Source organism: Cherax quadricarinatus, chromosome 77 (genome assembly GCF_038502225.1).
Source record: "Cherax quadricarinatus isolate ZL_2023a chromosome 77, ASM3850222v1, whole genome shotgun sequence".
Taxonomy (NCBI): Eukaryota; Metazoa; Arthropoda; class Malacostraca; order Decapoda; family Parastacidae; genus Cherax; species Cherax quadricarinatus.
The window spans coordinates 7267772-7291771 of NC_091368.1; the positions used below are offsets into that span (position 1 = coordinate 7267772).

The following is a 24000-nucleotide window of genomic DNA, read 5'->3' on the forward strand; positions in this document are numbered from 1 at the left end:
TTATTTTATCATAAAACTCCAGAAGGTTTGTGACACAGGATTTGCCTTCCGTGAATCCGTGCTGGTTGGCATTTATACTCCTGTTCCGTTCCAGGTGCTCCACCACTCTCCTCCTGATAATCTTCTCCATAATTTTGCATACTATACACGTGTGTGTGTGTGTGTGTGTGTGTGTGTGTGTGTGTGTGTGTGTGTGTGTGTGTGTGTGTGTGTGTGTTGTGTGTGTGTGTGTGTGTATGTGTGTGTGTACTCACCTATTTGTACTCACCTATTTGTGGTTACCTGGAGGTTACCTGGAGGTTATTCCGGGGATCAACGCCCCCGCGGCCCGGTCCATGACCAGGTGGTTGCAGGGGTCGAGTCACAGCTCCTGGCCCCGCCTCTTCGCTGATTGCTACTAGGTCCTCTCTCTCCCTGACCCATGAGCTCTATCATACCTCGCCTTAAAACTATGTATGGTTCCTGCCTCCACCACATCACTTTCTAGGCTATTCCATGGCCTGACTACTCTATGACTGAAGAAATACTTCCTAACATCCCTTTGATTCATCTGAGTCTTCAACTTCCAATTGTGACCTCTTGTGTCTGTGTCCCATCTCTGGAATATCCCGTCTTTGTCCACCTCGTCTATTCCGCGCAGTATTTTATATGTCGTTATCATGTCTCCCCTGACCCTCCTGGCCTCCAGTGTCGTCAGGCCGATTTCCCTCAACCTTTCTTCATTGGACAATCCCCGTAGCTCTGGGACTAGTCTTGTTGCAAACCTTTGCACTTTCTCTAATTTCTTGACGTGCTTGACTAGGTGTGGATTCCAAACTGGTGCTGCATACTCCAGTATGGGCCTGACGTAGATGGTATACAGAGTCTTAAACGAATCCTTACTGAGGTATCGGAACGCTATCCGTAGGTTTGCCAAGCGCCCGTATGCTGCAGCAGTTATCTGATTGATGTGCGCCTCAGGAGATATGTTCGGTGTTATACTCACCCCCAGATCTTTTTCCTTGAGTGAGGTTTGCAGTCTGTGCGTGTGTGTGTGTGTGTGTGTGTGTGTGTGTGTGCGTGTGTGTGTGCATGCGTGTGTGTGTGTGTGTGTGTGTGTGTGTGTGTGTGTGTGTGTGTGTGTGTGTGTGTGTGTGTGTGTGCGTGTGTGTGTGCGTGTGTGTGTGCGTGTGTGTGTGTGTGCTCACCTAGTTGTAGTTGCAGGGGTCCCCTCTCTCTCTCTCTCTCTCTCTCTCTCTCTCTCTCTCGCTATCTATCTATCTATCTCTGTCAACCTATTTTTAAAGTTACTTTGGGGTAACTTTAAAAATAGGTTGGATAGGTATGTGAGTGGGTGTGAGTTGAACCTGCCTAGCATGAGCCAATAGACCTCCTGCAGTGTTCCTCCTTCCTTATGTTTATATATATATATATATATATATATATATATATATATATATATATATATATATATATATATATATATATATATATATATATATATATATATATATACAGGAGGTCTATTGGCCCATGCTAGGCAGGTTCAACTCTCACTCACATACCTATCCAACCTATTTTTAAAGTTACCCCATAATTCTCGCTTTATTGACGCTTCTTATCATCATTTTGACCTACTGCCTCATATATCCTGGTAAAATAAGGTATCGTCGTCCCATCGTAAAACCGTGTTACATATTCATTGATTAAATTACATTTCTCGAGGTGGCGTCGAATTTCGTCCGCAATTATCGCTTCCATCAGCTTTCCTATGGAAGTTAGGCTGATTGGTCTATAATTTGAAGCAAATTGCCTATCTTCTCATCTATAAATGGATATCACGAGACAGTTTTTCTGTTTACCTGGCACGATACCCGTCTGTAGCAACCTGATGAAGAGACTAATAGTTTGCTAAGTCCCTCCTCACATTTGCTTGAAAACAGCTCGTCACGACCCGTGACTTGTTTGGTTCTACGACTTACGAAATTGTGATAACAAACCAGGGAACAGGTGGGGTTTGAACAATGGCAAGTGAATCGTTTGACTCCAGGCAAGTGCCTAAGTCACTGGGCCAGTGCCTTAATCACTGATGCACCATAGTGTATGGTGTATAAATATACCTAGGTAGATAAACCTTATTGTAGCCAGCTGACCCAGTGACTTACGCACTGGCCTGGAGTTTTAAGATTCACTTACCATGGTTCAAACCCCACCCGTTCCGTGGTGTGTTTGGTTTTAATCTGTCTGAGAACCAGGTCACTAGCAACTTCTTCTTTCTAGTCACGTTGATCTTGCAGAATTTATTTTCGTCCTGACCTGAATATTCTTTTTATTTCCATTATTATTGTTACATTTATGTTCATGGATGTTTGATCTAACTTCTTTGTTAGGAATGTATCTATCTATAGAGTTATCTGTATATCTATTAATCCATCTCTCTCTCTCTCTCTCTTTCTCTCTCTCCACATACACACAGAACCGTTAGACATAAAGGATCAGAGAAGACATAGCCACAGCGTAAAAGATACTTAGAGATATCGACCAGGGTGATAAAGACAACACTAAAACAATTATCCCCAGGATAAGAGTACATAGAAGACAAACATTTATAACCCAATTAACAAAAATACGAAGAAATAATCAGTAATTTAATGAAAAGTGAAATAAGGATAAAAAAAAAAAACAGGAATAACATGTTAATCCAAAGAGTTATTAGTCGCCCCTTCCCCCCCCCCCCCCCCCAAAAAAAAAAAAAAAAAAAAAAAAATTCACTGTAAGAGAATATGAGGGAAGAAGATCTGAGAAAATAAATAATCAAGGGGAAGATCAAAATAGAATTTTTTATTCGTATTTGTAAATAAAAGGTAAAATGTTGAAGGGAAATACCAGGAGGTGAGTGAGACATACAACACCTGGGTAACTTTACTGTCTCCTTTAACACATTGATAATGATCTTGATTTGTTATGTTAAATATCACAGCCGTCTCATTAACTGGTCCTCTGCTAACACTATCCATCCTTTTCCAGCCTTCACAGACACTGTCTTCTAGCCTTCACAGACGCTGACTTCTAGCCTTCACAGACGCTGACTTCTAGCCTTCACAGACGCTGTCTTCTAGCCTTCACAGACGCTGACTTCTAGCCTTCACAGACGCTGTCTTCTAGCCTTCACAGACGCTGTCTTCTAGCCTTCACAGACGCTGACTTCTAGCCTTCACAGACGCTGTCTTCTAGCCTTCACAGACGCTGACTTCTAGCCTTCACAGACGCTGACTTCTAGCCTTCACAGACGCTGACTTCTAGCCTTCACAGACGCTGACTTCTAGCCTTCACAGACGCTGTGTTCTAGCCTTCACAGACGCTGACTTCTAGCCTTCACAGACGCTGACTTCTAGCCTTCACAGACGCTGTCTTCTAGCCTTCACAGACGCTGACTTCTAGCCTTCACAGACGCTGTCTTCTAGCCTTCACAGACGCTGTCTTCTAGCCTTCACAGACGCTGTCTTCTAGCCTTCACAGACGCTGTCTTCTAGCCTTCACAGACGCTGTCTTCATTCATCCTCCCTTATACACAACTTTCCTAACATGAATCTTAGTGGTGGCTTTGTGTCTGTAGATGCCTTTGTCAAACGATCTAAACTTTAGAACACTCGTGACTTGACCTGACCTTTGTTGTCTATTCTCTTCTCTTTATCTGTCCTCTGTATTTTCTTCACCTTTCCTATCTTGTGTAGTGATGGGGTTTGTCACTTGGGGAGGACGGGGTGGAGGTTGTGTTGCCATGGGCCAATATTGCCACAGTGTTGTTCTCTTGTTCTTATGCACTGCCTCTATTATTAGTTCTTTCACTACTACTGCACACACTACTCTTTCTTCTACAAGTAGTAATACCGTTATTCCTACTGCTGCTACTTTTTTAATTACTGCCTTTGCTACCAGTGCAGTACTACTACTATTACTACTACTACTACTACTACTACTACTACTACTACTACTACTACTACTACTACTACTACTACTACTACTACTACTACTGCTGCTGCTGCTGCTATTGTTACTACTACCACTACCACCTCTACTAGCTTCTCCCCCCTATCACTTCTGGCTGTTAGAATTATCCTGTCACTTCTGGATAACCTGGTCTAGAACCGAATCACGGACACAAAGTGTGTGGGGAGCGTTGCCTACCAAGGCACGGGTAGACAACGTATGATGGGTCACTATCAGAAGTCCCGTGTCAGGACGTCATTCCTGACGATATACTACTATCTGCATCAAATGACCAGCAGGGCTGTCCTGCTCACTGACAAAGGAAAGATTTTATTTATTAACTTACGTAAGTGTTGAAAGTTCCAAGATGACGCAAAGGTGAATTCTCAAGACATAGTTTGAAGACTGGTTCATAGTGTGCCTCCGTGGCCCTCCACGACCCACCAGGGGTAACATAAGATCACACCACCACATACATACACACCATTGATTCTGGTCACCACCACTCCCTCCCTAGACTAACCCCCCCCCACACCTCCCCTCCACTTTCCTGCCCCACCTCTCTCTCCCTCCCTCACTTTTCTCCCAAACCTGCCTCCCTGCCTACCCTTTTCCCAAACTTAGTAAGTTTATTTATGTACACGTCTCTCTCTCTCTTTCCCTCTGACACACACATATTTAGCTTTAAGAATAGGTACGATAAATCTCATGGAGCAGGGAGAAAGTGGGCCTAGTAGAGACCAGTGAAGAGGCGGGACCAGGAGCTGTGAATCGACCCCTGCAACTACATATAGGTGAACACGTACATCAGTGTCACCCACACGTTACTGACACCCACACATCAGTGCCGCCCACACATCAGTGCCACCCACACATCAGTGCCACCCACACATCAGTGCCACCCATACATCAGTGCCACCCACACATCAGTGCCACCCACACATCAGTGCCACCCACACATCAGTGCCACCCACACATCAGTGCCACCCACACATCAGTGCCACCCACACATCAGTGCCACCCACACATCAGTGCCACCCACACATCAGTGCCACCCACACATCAGTGCCACCCACACATCAGTGCCACCCACACATCAGTGCCACCCACACATCAGTGCCACCCACACATCAGTGCCACCCACATGCTTCTGCTCCATATTTGAGTTTTACCCGGCGGAGACGAACATATTTGTTCAGTGCCAACCATGACCTGAGCACTTATAGTGCACACTGCTGGTATACAGTGCACACTGCTGGTATATAGTGCACACTGCTGGTATACAGTGTACACTGCTGGTATATAGTGCACACTGCTGGTATATAGTGCACACTGCTGGTATATAGTGCACACTGCTGGTATATAGTGCACACTGCTGATATATAGTGCACACTGCTGGTATATAGTGCACACTGCTGGTATATAGTGCACATTGCTGGTATACAGTGCACACTGCTGGTATATAGTGCACACTGCTGGTATATAGTGCACACTGCTGGTATACAGTGCACACTGCTGGTATATAGTGCACACTGCTGGTATATAGTGTACACTGCTGGTATATAGTGCACACTGCTGGTATATAGTGCACACTGCTGGTATATAGTGTACACTGCTGGTATATAGTGCACACTGCTGGTATATAGTGTACACTGCTGGTATATAGTGCACACTGCTGGTATATAGTGCACACTGCTGGTATATAGTGCACACTGCTGGTATATAGTGCACACTGCTGGTATATAGTGTACACTGCTGATATACAGTGCACACTGCTGGTATATAGTGCACACTGCTGGTATATAGTGTACACTGCTGGTATATAGTGCACACTGCCGGTATATAGTGCACACTGCTGGTATACAGTGCACACTGCTGGTATATAGTGTACACTGATGGTATATAGTGCACACTGCTGGTATATAGTGCACACTGCTGGTATATAGTGCACACTGCTGGTATATAGTGCACACTGCTGGTATATAGTGCACACTGCTGGTATATAGTGCACACTGCTGGTATACAGTGCACACTGCTGGTATATAGTGCACACTGCTGGTATACAGTGCACACTGCTGGTATATAGTGCACACTGCTGGTATATAGTGCACACTGCTGGTATACAGTGCACACTGCTGGTATATAGTGCACACTGCTGGTATATAGTGCACACTGCTGGTATACAGTGCACACTGCTGGTATATAGTGTACACTGCTGGTATATAGTGCACACTGCTGGTATATAGTGCACACTGCTGTTATATAGTGCACACTGCTGGTATATAGTGCACACTGCTGGTATATAGTGCACACTGCTGTTATATAGTGCACACTGCTGGTATATAGTGCACACTGCTGTTATATAGTGCACACTGCTGTTATATAGTGCACACTGCTGTTATATAGTGCACACTGCTGTTATATAGTGCACACTGCTGTTATATAGTGCACACTGCTGTTATATAGTGCACACTGCTGTTATATAGTGCACACTGCTGTTATATAGTGCACACTGCTGTTATATAGTGCACACTGCTGTTATATAGTGCACACTGCTGTTATATAGTGCACACTGCTGTTATATAGTGCACACTGCTGTTATATAGTGCACACTGCTGTTATATAGTGCACACTGCTGTTATATAGTGCACACTGCTGTTATATAGTGCACACTGCTGTTATATAGTGCACACTGCTGTTATATAGTGCACACTGCTGTTATATAGTGCACACCGCTGTTAAAGAGTACAAAGTGTTGCTATATAGTGTACAGTATACCTGGAAAGGGTTTCGGGGGTCAACGCCCCCGGGGTCCAGTCTGAGACCAGGCCTCGTGGTGGATCATGGTCTGATTAACCAGGTTGTTACTGCTGGCCGCACGCAAACCGACATACGAACCACAGCCCAGCTGGTCAGGTACAGACTTGAGGTACCTGTCCAGCGCCTTCTTGAAGACACTCAGGGGGTCTACTTTTAATCCCCCTTATGTATGCTGGGAGGGCAGTTGAGCAGTCTTGGGTCCCTGACACTTATTGTGTTGCCTCTTAGTGTACTCGTGGCGCCCCTGCTTGTCATTGGGGGAATGTTACATCTCCTGCCGAGTTTATTGCTTCCTTAGTGAGTGATTTCCGTGTGCAGATTTGTGACTAATCCCTCTAGGATTTTCCAAGTGTATATTATAATTCATCTTTGTCGCCTGCGTTCCAGGGAGTACAAGTCAAGGGATTTCCACCTTTCCCAATAATTTAAATGCTTTATTGTACTTATGTGTGCCGTGAAAGTTCTCTGTACATTCTCCAGGTCTGCAGTTTCATTTGCCTTGAAGGGGGCAGTTAGTGTACAGCAGTATTCCAGCCTAGAGAGAACAAGCGATTTGAAGAGAATCATCATGGGCTTAGCGTCCCTAGTTTTAAAGGTTCTCATTATCCATCCTATTATTTTCCTAGCAGATGAGGTAGATACATCGTTGTGCTCTCTGAAAGTGAGATCCTCTGACATTATCACTGCTGGTACATAATGCACCACATTGTTGTGATATATTGCAGGATGCTGGTATTAACAGTTTGACTGCAGGTGTAATAGTCTGAGTGCAGGAACTTGTGAGAGTGCACGATTGCAGAAACTTGTAAGAGTGCATGAGTGCAGGAACTTGTAAGAGTGTGCGAGTGCAGGAACTTATAAGAGTGCACGAGTGCAGGAACTTATAAGAGTGCACGAGTGCAGGAACTTGTAAGAGTGCACGATTGCAGAAACTTGTAAGAGTGCACGAGTGCAGGAACTTGTAAGAGTGTGCTAGTGCAGGAACTTATAAGAGTGCACGAGTGCAGGAACTTATAAGAGTGCACGAGTGCAGGAACTTGTAAGAGTGCACGAGTGCAGGAACTTGTGAGAGTGCACGAGTGCAGGAACTTGTAAGAGTGCACGAGTGCAGGAACTTGTAAGAGTGCACGAGTGCAGGAATTTGTAAGAGTGCACGAGTGCAGGAACTTGTAAGAGTGCACGAGTGCAGGAATTTGTAAGAGTGCACGAGTGCAGGAACTTATAAGAGTGCACAAGTGCAGGAATTTGTAAGAGTGCACGAGTGCAGGAACTTGTAAGAGTGCACGAGTGCAGGAACTTGTAAGAGTGCACGAGTGCAGGAACTTGTAAGAGTGTGCGAGTGCAGGAACTTATAAGAGTGCACAAGTGCAGGAATTTGTAAGAGTGCACGAGTGCAGGAACTTGTAAGAGTGCACGAGTGCAGGAACTTGTAAGAGTGCACGAGTGCAGGAACTTGTAAGAGTGCACGAGTGTAGGAACTTGTAAGAGTGCACGAGTGCAGGAACTTGCAAGAGTGCACGAGTGCAGGAACTTGTAAGAGTGCACGAGTGCAGGAACTTGTAAGAGTGCACGAGTGCAGGAACTTGTAAGAGTGAACAAGTGCAGGAACTTGTAAGAGTGCACAAGTGCAGGAACTTGTAAGAGTGCACGAGTGCAGGAACTTGTAAGAGTGCACGAGTGAAGGAACTTGTAAGAGTGCACGAGTGCAGGAACTTGTAAGAGTGCACGAGTGCAGGAACTTGTAAGAGTGCACAAGTGCAGGAACTTGTAAGAGTGCACAAGTGCAGGAACTTGTAAGAGTGCACGAGTGCAGGAACTTGTAAGAGTGCACGAGTGCAGGAACTTGTAAGAGTGCACAAGTGCAGGAACTTGTAAGAGTGCACAAGTGCAGGAACTTGTAAGAGTGCACGAGTGCAGGATCTTTGTAAGAGTGCACGAGTGCAGGAATTTGTAAGAGTGCACGAGTGCAGGAATTTGTAAGAGTGCACGAGTGCAGGAACTTGTAAGAGTGCACGAGTGCAGGAACTTGTAAGAGTGCACGAGTGCAGGAACTTGTAAGAGTGCACGAGTGCAGGAACTTGTAAGAGTGCACGAGTGCAGGAATTTGTAAGAGTGCATGAGATCAATAATTAATGGAGGTGAGTCAGTCTTTCTAGACGGTATGCTGAGACATTGCTTGAGCGAGTGTTTGAGTTACCACTTAAGTCACTACTTATATCCATAATTCATCACTTAACTTACTGTATCACTTAAATAACCATGTCATCACTTAAGTCATCACATATGGACTCACTCACGTCCATAAGTCATCGTCTACGGACTCATATATAAGTTATCACTTACGGACTCAAATTAAGCTGGAATAAACAACTTAATTTGAGTCCAAAGATAATGTGACCTTGACGGAGGAATGAATACATCTATTGCTGTAGCTCCTGGGCCCAGGGAAGGAGTACACTTGAGAACAGTTCCAGATCCTTCCTATTAGAAGCCTGGACTAACCTAGACAGTACAGCGTCGGACTGTCCAGTTACGAACCATGGTTCGAACCCTTCATTCACCCTTCTGTTTATTCATAATTCATATATATATATATATATATATATATATATATATATATATATATATATATATATATATATATATATATATATATATATATATATATATATATATATATATATATATATATATATATATATATATATATATATATATATATATATATATATATGTCGTGCCGAATATGTAAAACTGGTCAATTAGCAAGAACTCATTTAAAATTAAGTCCTTTCTGAAATTTTCTCTTATTCGTTTAAAGATATATATTTTTCATTAATGTTAATATAAAAATTTATAATTTTGCACCAAAAGAATCTTAGAAAACTTACCTAACCTTATTATAACAAGAACAATTTATTTTAGCCTAACCCAACTAAATATATTTTAGATTTGTTTACAATAATTTAATACTAAACAAACACAGTGAAATATATTTTTTTCGTTAGGTTCAGAATTATTTTGGCGAAATTATTGCATACACAAATTTTCGCTTGTCCTATATGGCAAGATGAACGTTGATATTTAAGCCAAGATTGTAAGTTCTGCCTATTCGGCACGACATATATATATATATATATATATATATATATATATATATATATATATATATATATATATATATATATATATATCTATATATATATATACATATATGATAATTCATTACAAAACAAGGTAATTAACGAAACAAAAAATAATGGATGCTGGAAATCTCTGAAACATTATTATTATTATTATTATTATTATTATTATTATTATTATTATTATTATTATTATTATTATTATTATTATTATTATTTATTATTATTATTATTATTATTACAATTACTATAATTTTGAGGAAGTGATAAATGTGTAAGAAGTCATACAAGGTGTTGTGGGACTGTACATACCGAAGTTTGATCCGAGGGAGGAGTGATTAGCTCCACTTACTGGAATTAAGAGCCCTCCAGCAGCGTGCAGGTACCGACCCTCCTGGGACACCCTAATGAAGATCCATGACAGCAACACTAATGAAGACCCATGACAGCAACACTAATGAAGATCCATGACAGCAACACTAATGAAGATCCATGACAGCAACACTAATGAAGACCCATGACAGCAACACTAATGAAGATCCATGACAACAACACTAATGAAGATCCATGACAGCAACACTAATGATGATCCATGACAGCAACACTAATGAAGACCCATGACAACAACACTAATGAAGACCCATGACAGCAACACTAATGAAGACCCATGACAGCAACACTAATGAAGACCCATGACAGCAACACTAATGAAGACCCATGACAGCAACACTAATGAAGACCCATGACAGCAACACTAATGAAGATCCATGACAACAACACTAATGAAGACCCATGACAGCAACACTAATGAAGACCCATGACAGCAACACTAATGATGATCCATGACAACAACACTAATGATGATCCATGACAGCAACACTAATGAAGACCCATGACAGCAACACTAATGATGATCCATGACAACAACACTAATGATGATCCATGACAGCAACACTAATGAAGACCCATGACAACAACACTAATGATGATCCATGACAACAACACTAATGATGATCCATGACAGCAACACTAATGAAGACCCATGACAGCAACACTAATGAAGACCCATGACAGCAACACTAATGAAGACCCATGACAGCAACACTAATGAAGATCCATGACAACAACACTAATGAAGATCCATGACAGCAACACTAATGAAGATCCATGACAACAACACTAATGAAGACCCATGACAGCAACACTAATGAAGACCCATGACAGCAACACTAATGAAGACCCATGACAGCAACACTAATGAAGATCCATGACAGCAACACTAATGAAGACCCATGACAACAACACTAATGAAGATCCATGACAACAACACTAATGAAGACCCATGACAGCAACACTAATGATGATCCATGACAGCAACACTAATGATGATCCATGACAGCAACACTAATGAAGATCCATGACAGCAACACTAATGAAGATCCATGACAGCAACACTAATGATGATCCATGACAGCAACACTAATGATGATCCATGACAGCAACACTAATGATGATCCATGACAGCAACACTAATGATGATCCATGACAGCAACACTAATGAAGATCCATGACAACAACACTAATGAAGATCCATGACAGCAACACTAATGATGATCCATGACAGCAACACTAATGAAGATCCATGACAACAACACTAATGAAGATCCATGACAGCAACACTAATGAAGATCCATGACAACAACACTAATGAAGACCCATGACAGCAACACTAATGAAGACCCATGACAGCAACACTAATGAAGACCCATGACAGCAACACTAATGAAGATCCATGACAACAACACTAATGAAGATCCATGACAGCAACACTAATGAAGATCCATGACAACAACACTAATGAAGATCCATGACAACAACACTAATGATGATCCATGACAGCAACACTAATGAAGATCCATGACAACAACACTAATGAAGATCCATGACAACAACACTAATGAAGATCCATGACAACAACACTAATGATGATCCATGACAACAACACTAATGATGATCCATGACAACAACACTAATGAAGACCCATGACAGCAACACTAATGAAGACCCATGACAGCAACACTAATGATGATCCATGACAGCAACACTAATGAAGATCCATGACAACAACACTAATGATGATCCATGACAGCAACACTAATGAAGATCCATGACAACAACACTAATGAAGATCCATGACAACAACACTAATGAAGATCCATGACAACAACACTAATGATGATCCATGACAACAACACTAATGATGATCCATGACAGCAACACTAATGATGATCCATGACAGCAACACTAATGATGATCCATGACAGCAACACTAATGAAGATCCATGACAGCAACACTAATGAAGACCCATGACAGCAACACTAATGAAGATCCATGACAGCAACACTAATGAAGACCCATGACAGCAACACTAATGAAGACCCATGACAGCAACACTAGCGAAGAGGCTGGGCCAGGAGTTGTGAATCGACCCCTGCAACCACAAATAGATGAGTACACCACAGAAGTATATAGTGATGGCCAGCAGCCAGATAGATGACTCCTTCACTCTAGTGTTCCTGTACACAATGATGGCCAGCAGCCAGATAGATGACTCCTTCACTCTAGTGTTCCTGTACACAGTGATGGCCAGCAGCCAGATAGATGACTCCTTCACTCTAGTGTTCCTGTACACAGTGATGGCCAGCAGCCAGATAGATGACTCCTTCACTCTAGTGTTCCTGTACACAGTGATGGCCAGCAGCCAGATAGATGACTCCTTCACCCTAGTGTTCCTGTACACAATGATGGCCAGCAGCCAGATAGATGACTCCTTCACTCTAGTGTTCCTGTACACAGTGATGGCCAGCAGCCAGATAGATGACTCCTTCACTCTAGTGTTCCTGTACACAGTGATGGCCAGCAGCCAGATAGATGACTCCTTCACTCTAGTGTTCCTGTACACAGTGATGGCCAGCAGCCAGATAGATGACTCCTTCACTCTAGTGTTCCTGTACACAATGATGGCCAGCAGCCAGATAGATGACTCCTTCACTCTAGTGTTCCTGTACACAGTGATGGCCAGCAGCCAGATAGATGACTCCTTCACTCTAGTGTTCCTGTACACAGTGATGGCCAGCAGCCAGATAGATGACTCCTTCACTCTAGTGTTCCTGTACACAGTGATGGCCAGCAGCCAGATAGATGACTCCTTCACTCTAGTGTTCCTGTACACAGTGATGGCCAGCAGCCAGATAGATGACTCCTTCACTCTAGTGTTCCTGTACACAGTGATGGCCAGCAGCCAGATAGATGACTCCTTCACTCTAGTGTTCCTGGAACTCAACATTTTCTCACAAGAGTGGATGGACGTAGAAGTAGTAACTGAGGGGAAACGATGTGTAGAGGGGAGAGAGGGAAAACCCAGCCTTGGTTCCCTCAACTTCTCTCTCCCCTCAGCCAGTACCATAGACGAGGGAGGAGCAACACACAAACTCACCAACACGAAAGTGTTCCACATGGAAAACAATGTATATCTTTCATCCATTCTCTTCCTTGTTTTGAGAAAAATTGGATACATCAACCGTGTCATCCACACAGCTTCATCCAGTGTCACATGTATCATTATTGAAGAGTTAGACACATGTGCAACATCTGGGTATCTTTCTTTGTAGACGTCTACAAATAAGGATACTCAGATGTTGCACATGTGTCTAATTCTATCTTGTCGGTATTGTATACCACTCGTATACAATATATCATTATTACTGTATTTATGAAGAAAGCGCTAAGCCCGTAAAGGGTCACACAGCGCTAAGAGAATGGGAAGTAAGCAGGTTTGATCCAAAGGAAGGAAGACAATCTTCCATTTTTCAACATCAAGGGACCGTCAGTAAGATCATGGCACTCTCCTTGATAGTAGTGGCACTAATAACGAAGGTTCACATAAGGTAAACGAGCGACTACGATACAACACCTGTCAAACACTACGCAACATCTGTCAAAATGACACCCAACATACACACCTGTCAAAATGGCGCACAAACTACACAACACCTGTCAAAAGACGTACAACACTACACAACACCTGTCAAACTGATATACACCACTACACAACATCTGTCGAACACACGAAACTACACAACACCTGTAGGAATGAAATACAGCACTAAGCTACATCTGCCATACTAACATACAACATTTGTTAAAATAAGATACATCACAACACAATACTTGTCACCTGTCAAACTAACATACAACACTACACAATACCTGTCAAACTAACACACAACACTACACAATAAATGTCAAACTAACACAAACACTACACAATACCTGTCAAACTAGCATAAAACATTACACAATACCTGTCAAACTAGCATAAAACACTACACAATACCTGTCAAACTAGCATAAAACACTACACAATACCTGTCAAACGAGCATAAAACACTACACAATACCTGTCAAATTAGCATAAAACACTACACAATACCTGTCAAACTAGCATAAAACACTACACAATACCTGTCAAACTAGCATAAAACACTACACAATACCTGTCAAACTAGCATAAAACATTACACAATACCTGTCAAACTAGCATAAAACACTACACAATACCTGTCAAACTAGCATAAAACACTACACAATACCTGTCAAACGAGCATAAAACACTACACAATACCTGTCAAATTAGCATAAAACACTACACAATACCTGTCAAACTAGCATAAAACACTACACAATACCTGTCAAACTAACGAAGAACACTACACCACACCTGTAAAGCTAAAACACTACACAATACCTGTCAAACTAACACAACTCTACACAACACCTGCCAAACTAACACACACTACACATGTCAAACATTTATCAACCTAGCACACACCACATAACACCCATTAAACTAACACACAACATCCCGCAACACCTCTCAAATTAACATAGAACACTACACAGCACTCGCCACTCACACACACACACAACACTCGTCTCGGGTACACACACACACACACACACACACACACACACACACACACACACACACACACACACACACACACACACACACACACACACACACACACACACACACACACACACACACACGCACACACACACACACACACACACACATACACACTAGGGCGAAGCTCAGCTTAAGGTCCTGCAGACACTCCAGTATAAGAATGCATGGGGCGGGTCTTACCTCTGCAGCGTTCCTCCTCCAGCTCTAGCAGTCACCTTCAGGAGCCTCAGTGTCAGGGTCCTGGGGAAGCATCACTATGACCTGAGGAGCCCCGGAGGCTGCCAGGTCAGCAGGTCACACATGGGGGTCAGCAGAGGAGGAGTGAACGTGGAGGTAGCCGAGGCAAGGAAAGTAACATACGGAGGTCGAAGTGGGAATGTTACAGGCGTGTCTGGTCAACTCCGCCAACACGCCACCGCGCACCTACACACACATACACACACCGTCCCACGCCTCTCTCTCTTTCCCCTCTCATCCCTCTCCCTATCCAAATTTCCCACTCTCTTAAACTCGTCCATCAAAGTATTTTACTGCCTGTGACAGTGTCCAACATTAGCGGGAGAGTAGACAAGTGGAAGTGTTACCGGCGACACAACAAGAACAACAACTTTAAAGATGGAGCCACAAGACTGGTGCGTTTTCTCTCACACTTGAGAGGGCAAACATGCGCAAATCCCAGGTAACATATGCTCATATATTTACTTTAAGGAACAAAAAAGGAACAATATCGTGTCCGGAACAACACACAACCCGCACTCAAGAGATGGAAACTAATGACGACGTTTCGGTCTGACCTGGACCGAAATGTCGTCATAAACTTTCTTTCTCCTATTTCCTCTTTATCTGTATATTTATTTAATTTCCTCAGCTCAAAATTTATCCACCTTAAGTTAATGTAGAATTATCACTGAATGAAAAAACAAAGTTTTCTTAATTCATTTATATTAAAAAAATGAAAAACAAAAATAGGTTTTGATTTTGACTTAGATAACTTGGATGAAACATGACTCTGCAAATTTCAAAGTGAAAGATAGGATAAGATAGATTCGAATTTATAATTCCGGAGGGTTAGCCACCCAGGATAACCCAGGGTAGGGAGGGTTAGCCACCCAGGATAACCCAGGGTAGGGAGGGTTAGCCACCCAGGATAACCCAGGGTAGGGAGGGTTAACCATCCAGGATAACCCAGGGTAGGGAGGGTTAGCCACCCAGGATAACCCAGGGTAGGGAGGGTTAACCACCCAGGATAACCCAGGGTAGGGAGGGTTAGCCACCCAGGATAACCCAGGGTAGGGAGGGTTAGCCATCCAGGATAACCCATGGTAGTGAGGGTTAGCCACCCAGGATAACCCAGGGTAGGGAGGGTTAGCCATCCAGGATAACCCAGGGTAGGGAGGGTTAGCCACCCAGGATAACCCTTGTTATGCAGAGCATTTCCCGCAAATTAGGTCAGTTTTGTCCCAGGATGCTACCTACACCAGTCCACAAACACCTAGGTACCCATTTTACTGATGGGGAACATAGACAACAGATGTAAGGAAACACGTCTGATGTTTCTACTCTCGCTGGGAATCGAACCCGGACCCTCACCGTATGAAGCGAGAGCTTTTGCCACCAGGCCAAAGCATTTAAGAGATGTGTCTCTGTGTATACATACTAAGAGGTGTGTTTCAGTGTATATACATCGAGAGGCGTGTATCCCAGCGAGTGTAAACAAGGAAATATCTCAATGTATACATACTAAGAGTCCACTTTCACCTATATTTCAGGGACTGCAGTATCCTTGATGTCAATATTACGGTCTTAAATGGCCCACGAACAAACTACAGAACTAAGTTGCACATGCGTGGGAAACACTTTATGCATGAACAATCCACTATGTTTTTTCCCGTAAGTAGAGTTTTTATCACCTACCCGACACACTGGATTATATACTGACGTGAAACACTGCGAATAAAACACAGGATACGAGATACAGGATGGGAATCGCAGGATACGAATCTGAGGATACAAAAATTCAGATCGGGTACTCTCACCTGCTGTGAATCCTGGGCATCAACACCTGAAGCAACAAGGTTCGTAAAATCCTGGAAAAGCTGGGAAAAAATATTGGAAAAGCTAATATTGACACTTACATTTCTTATGTTTGGGGATCTCTGGAAGTTTCCGTCGCTTCCTCTCACTTGGTCTGGAGTCCCAGGGGGACTCAGCTCCCTCCAGGTCACCGTCAGGAGGCGAGCAGCTGTCCATTATCTCCTCCAGGTCCCCGGAGAAGAACTCATAGGCATCACCAGCGTCGCTACTATCTACACTCTCCACACTGGAGGGCCCAGAAGACACGGGCCCAGGTCGGGGCCTTCTAGGGGCCGGGCTGCCGCATATAGGGCTGGGGCAGGAGGTGGGCTGGATGCCTGCGCTGATACATGGCCCTCCAACCTGTAATGCCGTGCAATTCGAAGCCAGCATCTGAATATTCCGTTTAGGGCTCTTGCATGCGGCTCTGAGCTCTTGGGTCTGCTCCACCATGAGCTGTGGGCAGCATGGATCATCGTCGGAACAACACTTGCCAGTGGATGAGGAGGTGGATGTGGCGCGGGTGCGACCAGTACGCGGGCTCTGAGGGTGGGCATCACCCACTAGGGAGGAGCGACGGGTCTCCACCTCGCTAGGTGGGTCGGGCGGGTCTGGAGCTTCTTCAACACAAGGTGACTCCAGCGAGATGTCGTGCGCCAACCTGTCAACGAACACACTCTTAGTGAAGAACATGAAGGCACAATACCATGACTGGAACAACACACACATAGGAGAGAGAAGACTTGTAAATAATCCAAGTTGGACTGAAGCGTAGTGATAAATTTCTTTCACCTATGTGGGGGTTATTTGTGTATAACTCTTAATAAATAAATGGTTCAGAGAACCGACAAGTTGATAAATTAGACACATGTGCAACACTTGGGTATCTTTACTGAGGAAACGTTTCGCCACACAGTGGCTTCATCAGTCCTGTACATAGAAGTATGGGAAATTTGAGATGATAAGTCCGTCTTAGTAAACCTCAAATACGAAAAAAAAAAATATTTTATTACTTAAACGAAAAATAAAAATACAGTTATATATGTTTACTTCACAAAGAAAAATTATTAATTAAAGTAATAAATAAAATAAAATAGATACAAGCATATTATCACAGCAAAAAAAAAAATATTAAATACAATATTAAATATACACGTATACATATTTTTCCAGTAAGAAAGTAAATATACATGCTAGTAAGAGTATACATAAGTATACATAAATATACGTGTACATGAATACTAAAGTGTAATGAACACTTAAAACAATGTTCACTAATAACCCACAACAGAGACAGAAACACAGAGGATTAATTAATCTTCTGGAATCCTCTTCTGCTGAAGAGGACCCCAGAAAGAGGTCAAAATATACAGATCAATCTTCAGAGTTCCTGTTTCCATGAGCATCCGTCATGCATAGCCATCGCGCACACATGACTATCAACAATTTTCTTCATGGAAAGCACATGTAAGGAACATCATTCAGAACTGTAACATCACATCCAGACTCTACACATGACATAATACACGTTGTAAGTATCACATTCACATATGTAAATCGGCGGCTGGGGAAGGAGGGGTGGTAAGCACAGCATACCCAGTTTTATACTTGCAATAATTAGTATATCAAAGTTCACAGTGGCATTGACCTCTGACACGTCATTATACTCCCAGATACGTAATTTTCGTGATTATTATTATAATTATTATTATTATTATTATTATTATTATTATTATTATTATTATTATTATTATTATTATTATTATTATTATTATTTTATTTGTGTTATCATATCTGCCATTTTCCGTGAAACAAGATTGTCTTCCATCCCCCTAAAGAAGAAGAATATTTAACCATCACTTGCTCACTCGGTATTTTTCTAAAGCCAGGGTATTTGAATTCTCACCTCCAATACTTTAAGTCCAGCAAACCGGTTTACCCCCAAACCACTTGCGTTTGTTTACTCATCACAGTTTATCATGTTCACATATACCAGTTGTATTTTTCTATCCACAACCAATCAATACTCCCTTTATTTGCACCCCTTTAATCTTCAATTCTTTTTATTTGCGCTCTCTAACCTTCCCGTGTCGCCCACTACATCTATCCACCCATGACTTATACCCTATCTTCACCCCATCATACTCATTTCCCTAGCATTTCCATCCACCCAAGACTTTTACCCTTTGTTCATCACCCCATCATACTCATTTCCCTAGCCTTTCCATCTACCCAAGACTTATACCCTATGTTCATCATCCCATCATACTCATTTCCCTAGTCTTTATATACACCCAAGACTTATACCCTATGTTCATCATCCCATCATTTTCAATTATTTCTACATTGCCAAACCATCTTAACATTTCCTCTTCTTCTCTTTGAATTATACTTTTCGCCCCACCACACTGTCTTTAAATTCACCAATTCCTTATGTTCTTCTTAACGGTTTCCAGCGCACAATAATGTCAAACATAACTCCCCCGTCTGCAGTCTCCTCCTCTCTGCAAGACTCGGAGACTATGTCTTACACCCGTATAAATGTTACTAATGTTATACTCAGTTTTAATTACCGTATCTTCCAGCATATAAGGCGCATGATAATGTGAGACATATATTATACAGATGAACACAATGTAAAATAATAAAGTCTAAAATATATAAAGGGATACCATTTGACATTGAGGACTGATGAATGGAAAATAATAGGAGACACCATTACCGAACAATGAGGTCTGGCCACAAACTGCAGAGGTCGGCGAAGAACTGTGGTCCAAGAGCTTCCTCCTCCACCGACGAGCTGGAGGTTCCTCTACCGGAGTCAGGGTTGTCAGGGCTCTCACACGTGAGCTCCAGGCCCCGGGAGGAAGGCGGAGACTCTTTCAGGAAGGAGTCTTTTAAGGGAGAGTACCTCGGTGGAGAGTCGTTCACTTGGGAGTACTTGAGAGGGTCACAGAGACGGGACGTCCTGGGACGCGGTAGAGTGAAGTCACCGTCGACACGAGAACACTCTATGCTGAACATCTTATGAGAGAAACATTTTAAAGATGGATCCCTCAGGTATGCACTTCTGAGGGGAAAGTTGTTGTAGTATGTGTCTTTTAGGAGAGTCCTCTTTGATGAAAACTGTGTGTGCATCTGCATGAGGTGTTGCAACACTTCTGGCAGTCTGCCGGATACACTTTCTGGGACCTGACAGCTGGCAAGGATACCTCTACTTCGGCATTTATCCCTCTCACAGCCTAATGGCAGGAGGTCAAACATCTGCTGTGGTAGAGGCTCCTCGTAGCGTCTACCTGCATTACCAGGTGCTGTAGAAGATTCCTCATGAGATGCCGAGTCCCCTACAGAAAAGGGTCCCTTTAAAAGCGGCGACAGGTCGTTGAGCGCATGGTCGTCGAACGATGGTATAATAACACGGACGTTGTCCTGAAGAAGAAAGGAATCGTCCCCCTCCTGAGTGCCCAAAATAGGTTTGGATTCGTCGGTGTTATTAGATTCGTCTTGTGGCTCGTTTTGGAGTTCGTTGTAGCCATCGTCCTTATCGACGTCCACATTAATGTTACAATGAGAGTGCGAAGTGAGTTGGTTTCCGAAGACATGTGTTTCACCAGGGTTATTTATCAATTCCTTGATACGAGGCTTGACGGCTTCATTTCCCGAGCTTTCTGTGTCGCAAAACTCGCTATAATTCTCGCTGCACTCAGTTGCTATTTCATTTCGAATCTTTCTGTGCAATTCGGAATAATTACTGAGTTCCTTACGTAACTTACAGTCTTTTGCCTTCAACGTAGACTTTTTAACACTGTTATCGTTCTCGTCCACAACATTTTTACCAGTTTCTGCTTTCGTAAAATGTTTTGTACCAAAGCACTCATGTTCAAGGAGTATATCTTCGTTTGTGACATTTCCATTTGTGGAGAAGTGATTGTTTTGAGCGGGGTTAGCGCTCAACACATCAACATTACTAACAGTGCGCGTGTCCCGAAACACTTGAGTCTTCCCTCCGTCTGGCGCCTGATTCAGTGGCTGTAAGTTGGTTGAATTCACACACGGCAAGGACTGACACTGTTTTCCACTAGAAAACTGTACCTGCGGCACTATTTGTTTCCCATTTATAGCACTCGGCTCGAAAGTCTTGGGAATTTCAGTAGTCTGATTGTAATTTATGTCCTTTACACCATTGTTTACGTTCCCGTTTTCGTTGGAAGGAATACCGACCTTACCAAAAGTTGGGTTCGTGTGGTGGGATAGTTCCAAGTCCTTTGGTATATTAGGGCTGGGTGGAGCCCAGGGCACGTCTACCCACACCATGATGGCGCTACACCCTACCACTACTCTCTACATTTGCTGTATGGCACAAGCTGTTCGGAGTTAAAGACCATGATAGTAATATTTAAGAAATATCAATACTGTGGAAAAAATGATATTTATAACACAATGTTATCAATCTCTAATAATGTAAAGAAAAAGTTGCTTTAATTCTTTAAATATTTTAAATCTTTAGAAGAATAAAAAGTCTCAACATCGTGACTGAAACAACATACAAATAAGTCGTACAGAGATGAACTGAACTTATGACGACGTTTCGGTCCGACTTAGAACATTAAATAGTCACACAGAAACGCGAAGGGAAGGGAACCACTAATTTTTAAATTATATTACTACCTCCTTTCGTTCTACTCCCGGCTCCGTTCCCCTCTCGTATATATATATTGGCTCCCTTCCCTTCGCGTATCTGTGTGACTAGTTAATGGCCCAAGTCGGACCGAAACGTCAATAGTTTCTTTCTCCTATGTGCAGGATATCTGTGAAAATCTTAAGTTTGCCTTTATATATTAGGAGGTTCATATATACTCTACTGAATTTACAACCTAACATCTGTTGTTATTCTTCAATTAACTTATAATTCAGCTGTAAGGAATACTACTTCTCCATCCCCAGGATGTCACCCAGAGCAGTGGACTAGCACCCAGGTACCTGTTTACTGCTAAGTGAGGTGAGACTGCTGGTTAGGTTAGGTAAGGTTCGTCAGGAAACAGGACAAGTGTCTGCGGGTGTTAGTCATATGATGACCCACATCTGGAGTTTCTGGTCATCTGACCGATGCCTTCCGCTGGCTTGCCCCTCCACCCCTTCAAAATTTACTGGTGTAAGCGGACTTCCTCACACGTCTCTACGACACTCATTTCTAAGTATTGCTCCTTCCCCACTGTGCTTCCCCACTGTGCTTCCCCACTGTGCTTCCCCACTGTGCTTCCCCACTGTGCTTCCCCACTGTGCTTCCCCACTGTGCTTCCCCACTGTGCTTCCCCACTGTGCTTCCCCACTGTGCTTCTCCAGTCCAGACTCTTATTGGTGGTTTATATTTCACTGTTCCTAACACAGTCAAATGGATGACTGTTTCACCAGCCTTGAAGAGTAATTGTCTGAGTATTTTTACTTCCGCTTTGTTGTTTGTTAGAACTACCACCACCACCTACCAGAACTACTACTACTACCACCACCACCTACCAGAACTACTACTACTACCACCACCACCACCTACCAGAACTACTACTACTACCACCACCACCTACCAGAACTACTACTACCACCACCACCACCACCTACCAGAACTACTACTACTACTATCACAACCACCTACCAGAACTACTACTACTACCACCACCACCTACCAGAACTACTACTACTACCACCACCACCACCTACCAGAACTACTACTACTACTATCACCACCACCTACCAGAACTACTACTAATACAACCACCACCACCTACCAGAACTACTACTACTACCACCACCACCACCACCTACCAGAACTACTACCACCACCACCACCACCTACCAGAACTACTACTACTACCACCACCACCACCTACCAGAACTACTACTACTACCACCACCACCTACCAGAACTACTACTACCACCACCACCACCACCTACCAGAACTACTACTACTACCACCACCACCTACCAGAACTACTACTACCACCACCACCACCACCTACCAGAACTACTACTACTACTATCACCACCACCTACCAGAACTACTATTACTATCACCACCACCTACCAGAACTACTACTACTATCACCACCACCACCTACCAGAACTACTACTACTACCACCACCACCACCACCTACCAGAACTACTATTACTATCACCACCACCACCTACCAGAACTACTACTACTATCACCACCACCACCTACCAGAACTACTACTACTATCACCACCACCAACTACCAGAACTACTACTACTATCACCACCACCACCTACCAGAACTACTACTACTATCACCACCACCACCTACCAGAACTACTACTACTATCACCACCACCACCTACCAGAACTACTACTACTACCACCACCACCACCTACCAGAACTACTACTACCACCACCACCACCACCTACCAGAACTACTACTACTACAGCTACCACCACCTACCAGAACTACTACTACTACCACCACCACCTACCAGAACTACTACTACTACCACCACCACCACCTACCAGAACTACTACTACTACCACCACCACCTACCAGAACTACTACTACTACCACCACCACCACCTACCAGAACTACTACTACTACCACCACCACCTACCAGAACTACTACTACTACCACCACCACCTACCAGAACTACTACTACTACCACCACCTACCAGAACTACTACTACCACCACCACCACCTACCAGAACTACTACTACTACTACCACCACAACCTACCAGAACTACTACTACTACAACCACCACCACCTACCAGAACTACTGCTACTACTACCACCACCACCTACCAGAACTACTACAACTACGACCACCACCACCTACCAGAACAACAACTACTACTACCACCACCACCACCACCACCACCACCACCTACCAGAACTACTACTACTACAACCACCACCACCTACCAGAACTACTACTACTACCACCACCACCACCACCA

General features: G+C 43.2%; 1 protein-coding gene across 1 annotated transcript in view; it reads right to left on the reverse strand.

Annotated features, from left to right (window-relative positions):
- The window catches only part of LOC128701992 (C-Jun-amino-terminal kinase-interacting protein 2-like), a 192577-nt gene that overhangs the window by 84486 nt on the left and 84091 nt on the right, over positions 1-24000 (reverse strand). The window contains exons 2-3 of the mRNA XM_070101465.1: positions 19761-21402; positions 17101-17699 (exon numbers count right to left, since the gene is read on the reverse strand). Coding sequence (XP_069957566.1) covers positions 17101-17699; positions 19761-21352 — 2191 coding nt within the window. The 5' untranslated portion in view covers positions 21353-21402. The remainder of the gene's footprint in view (positions 1-17100; positions 17700-19760; positions 21403-24000) is intronic.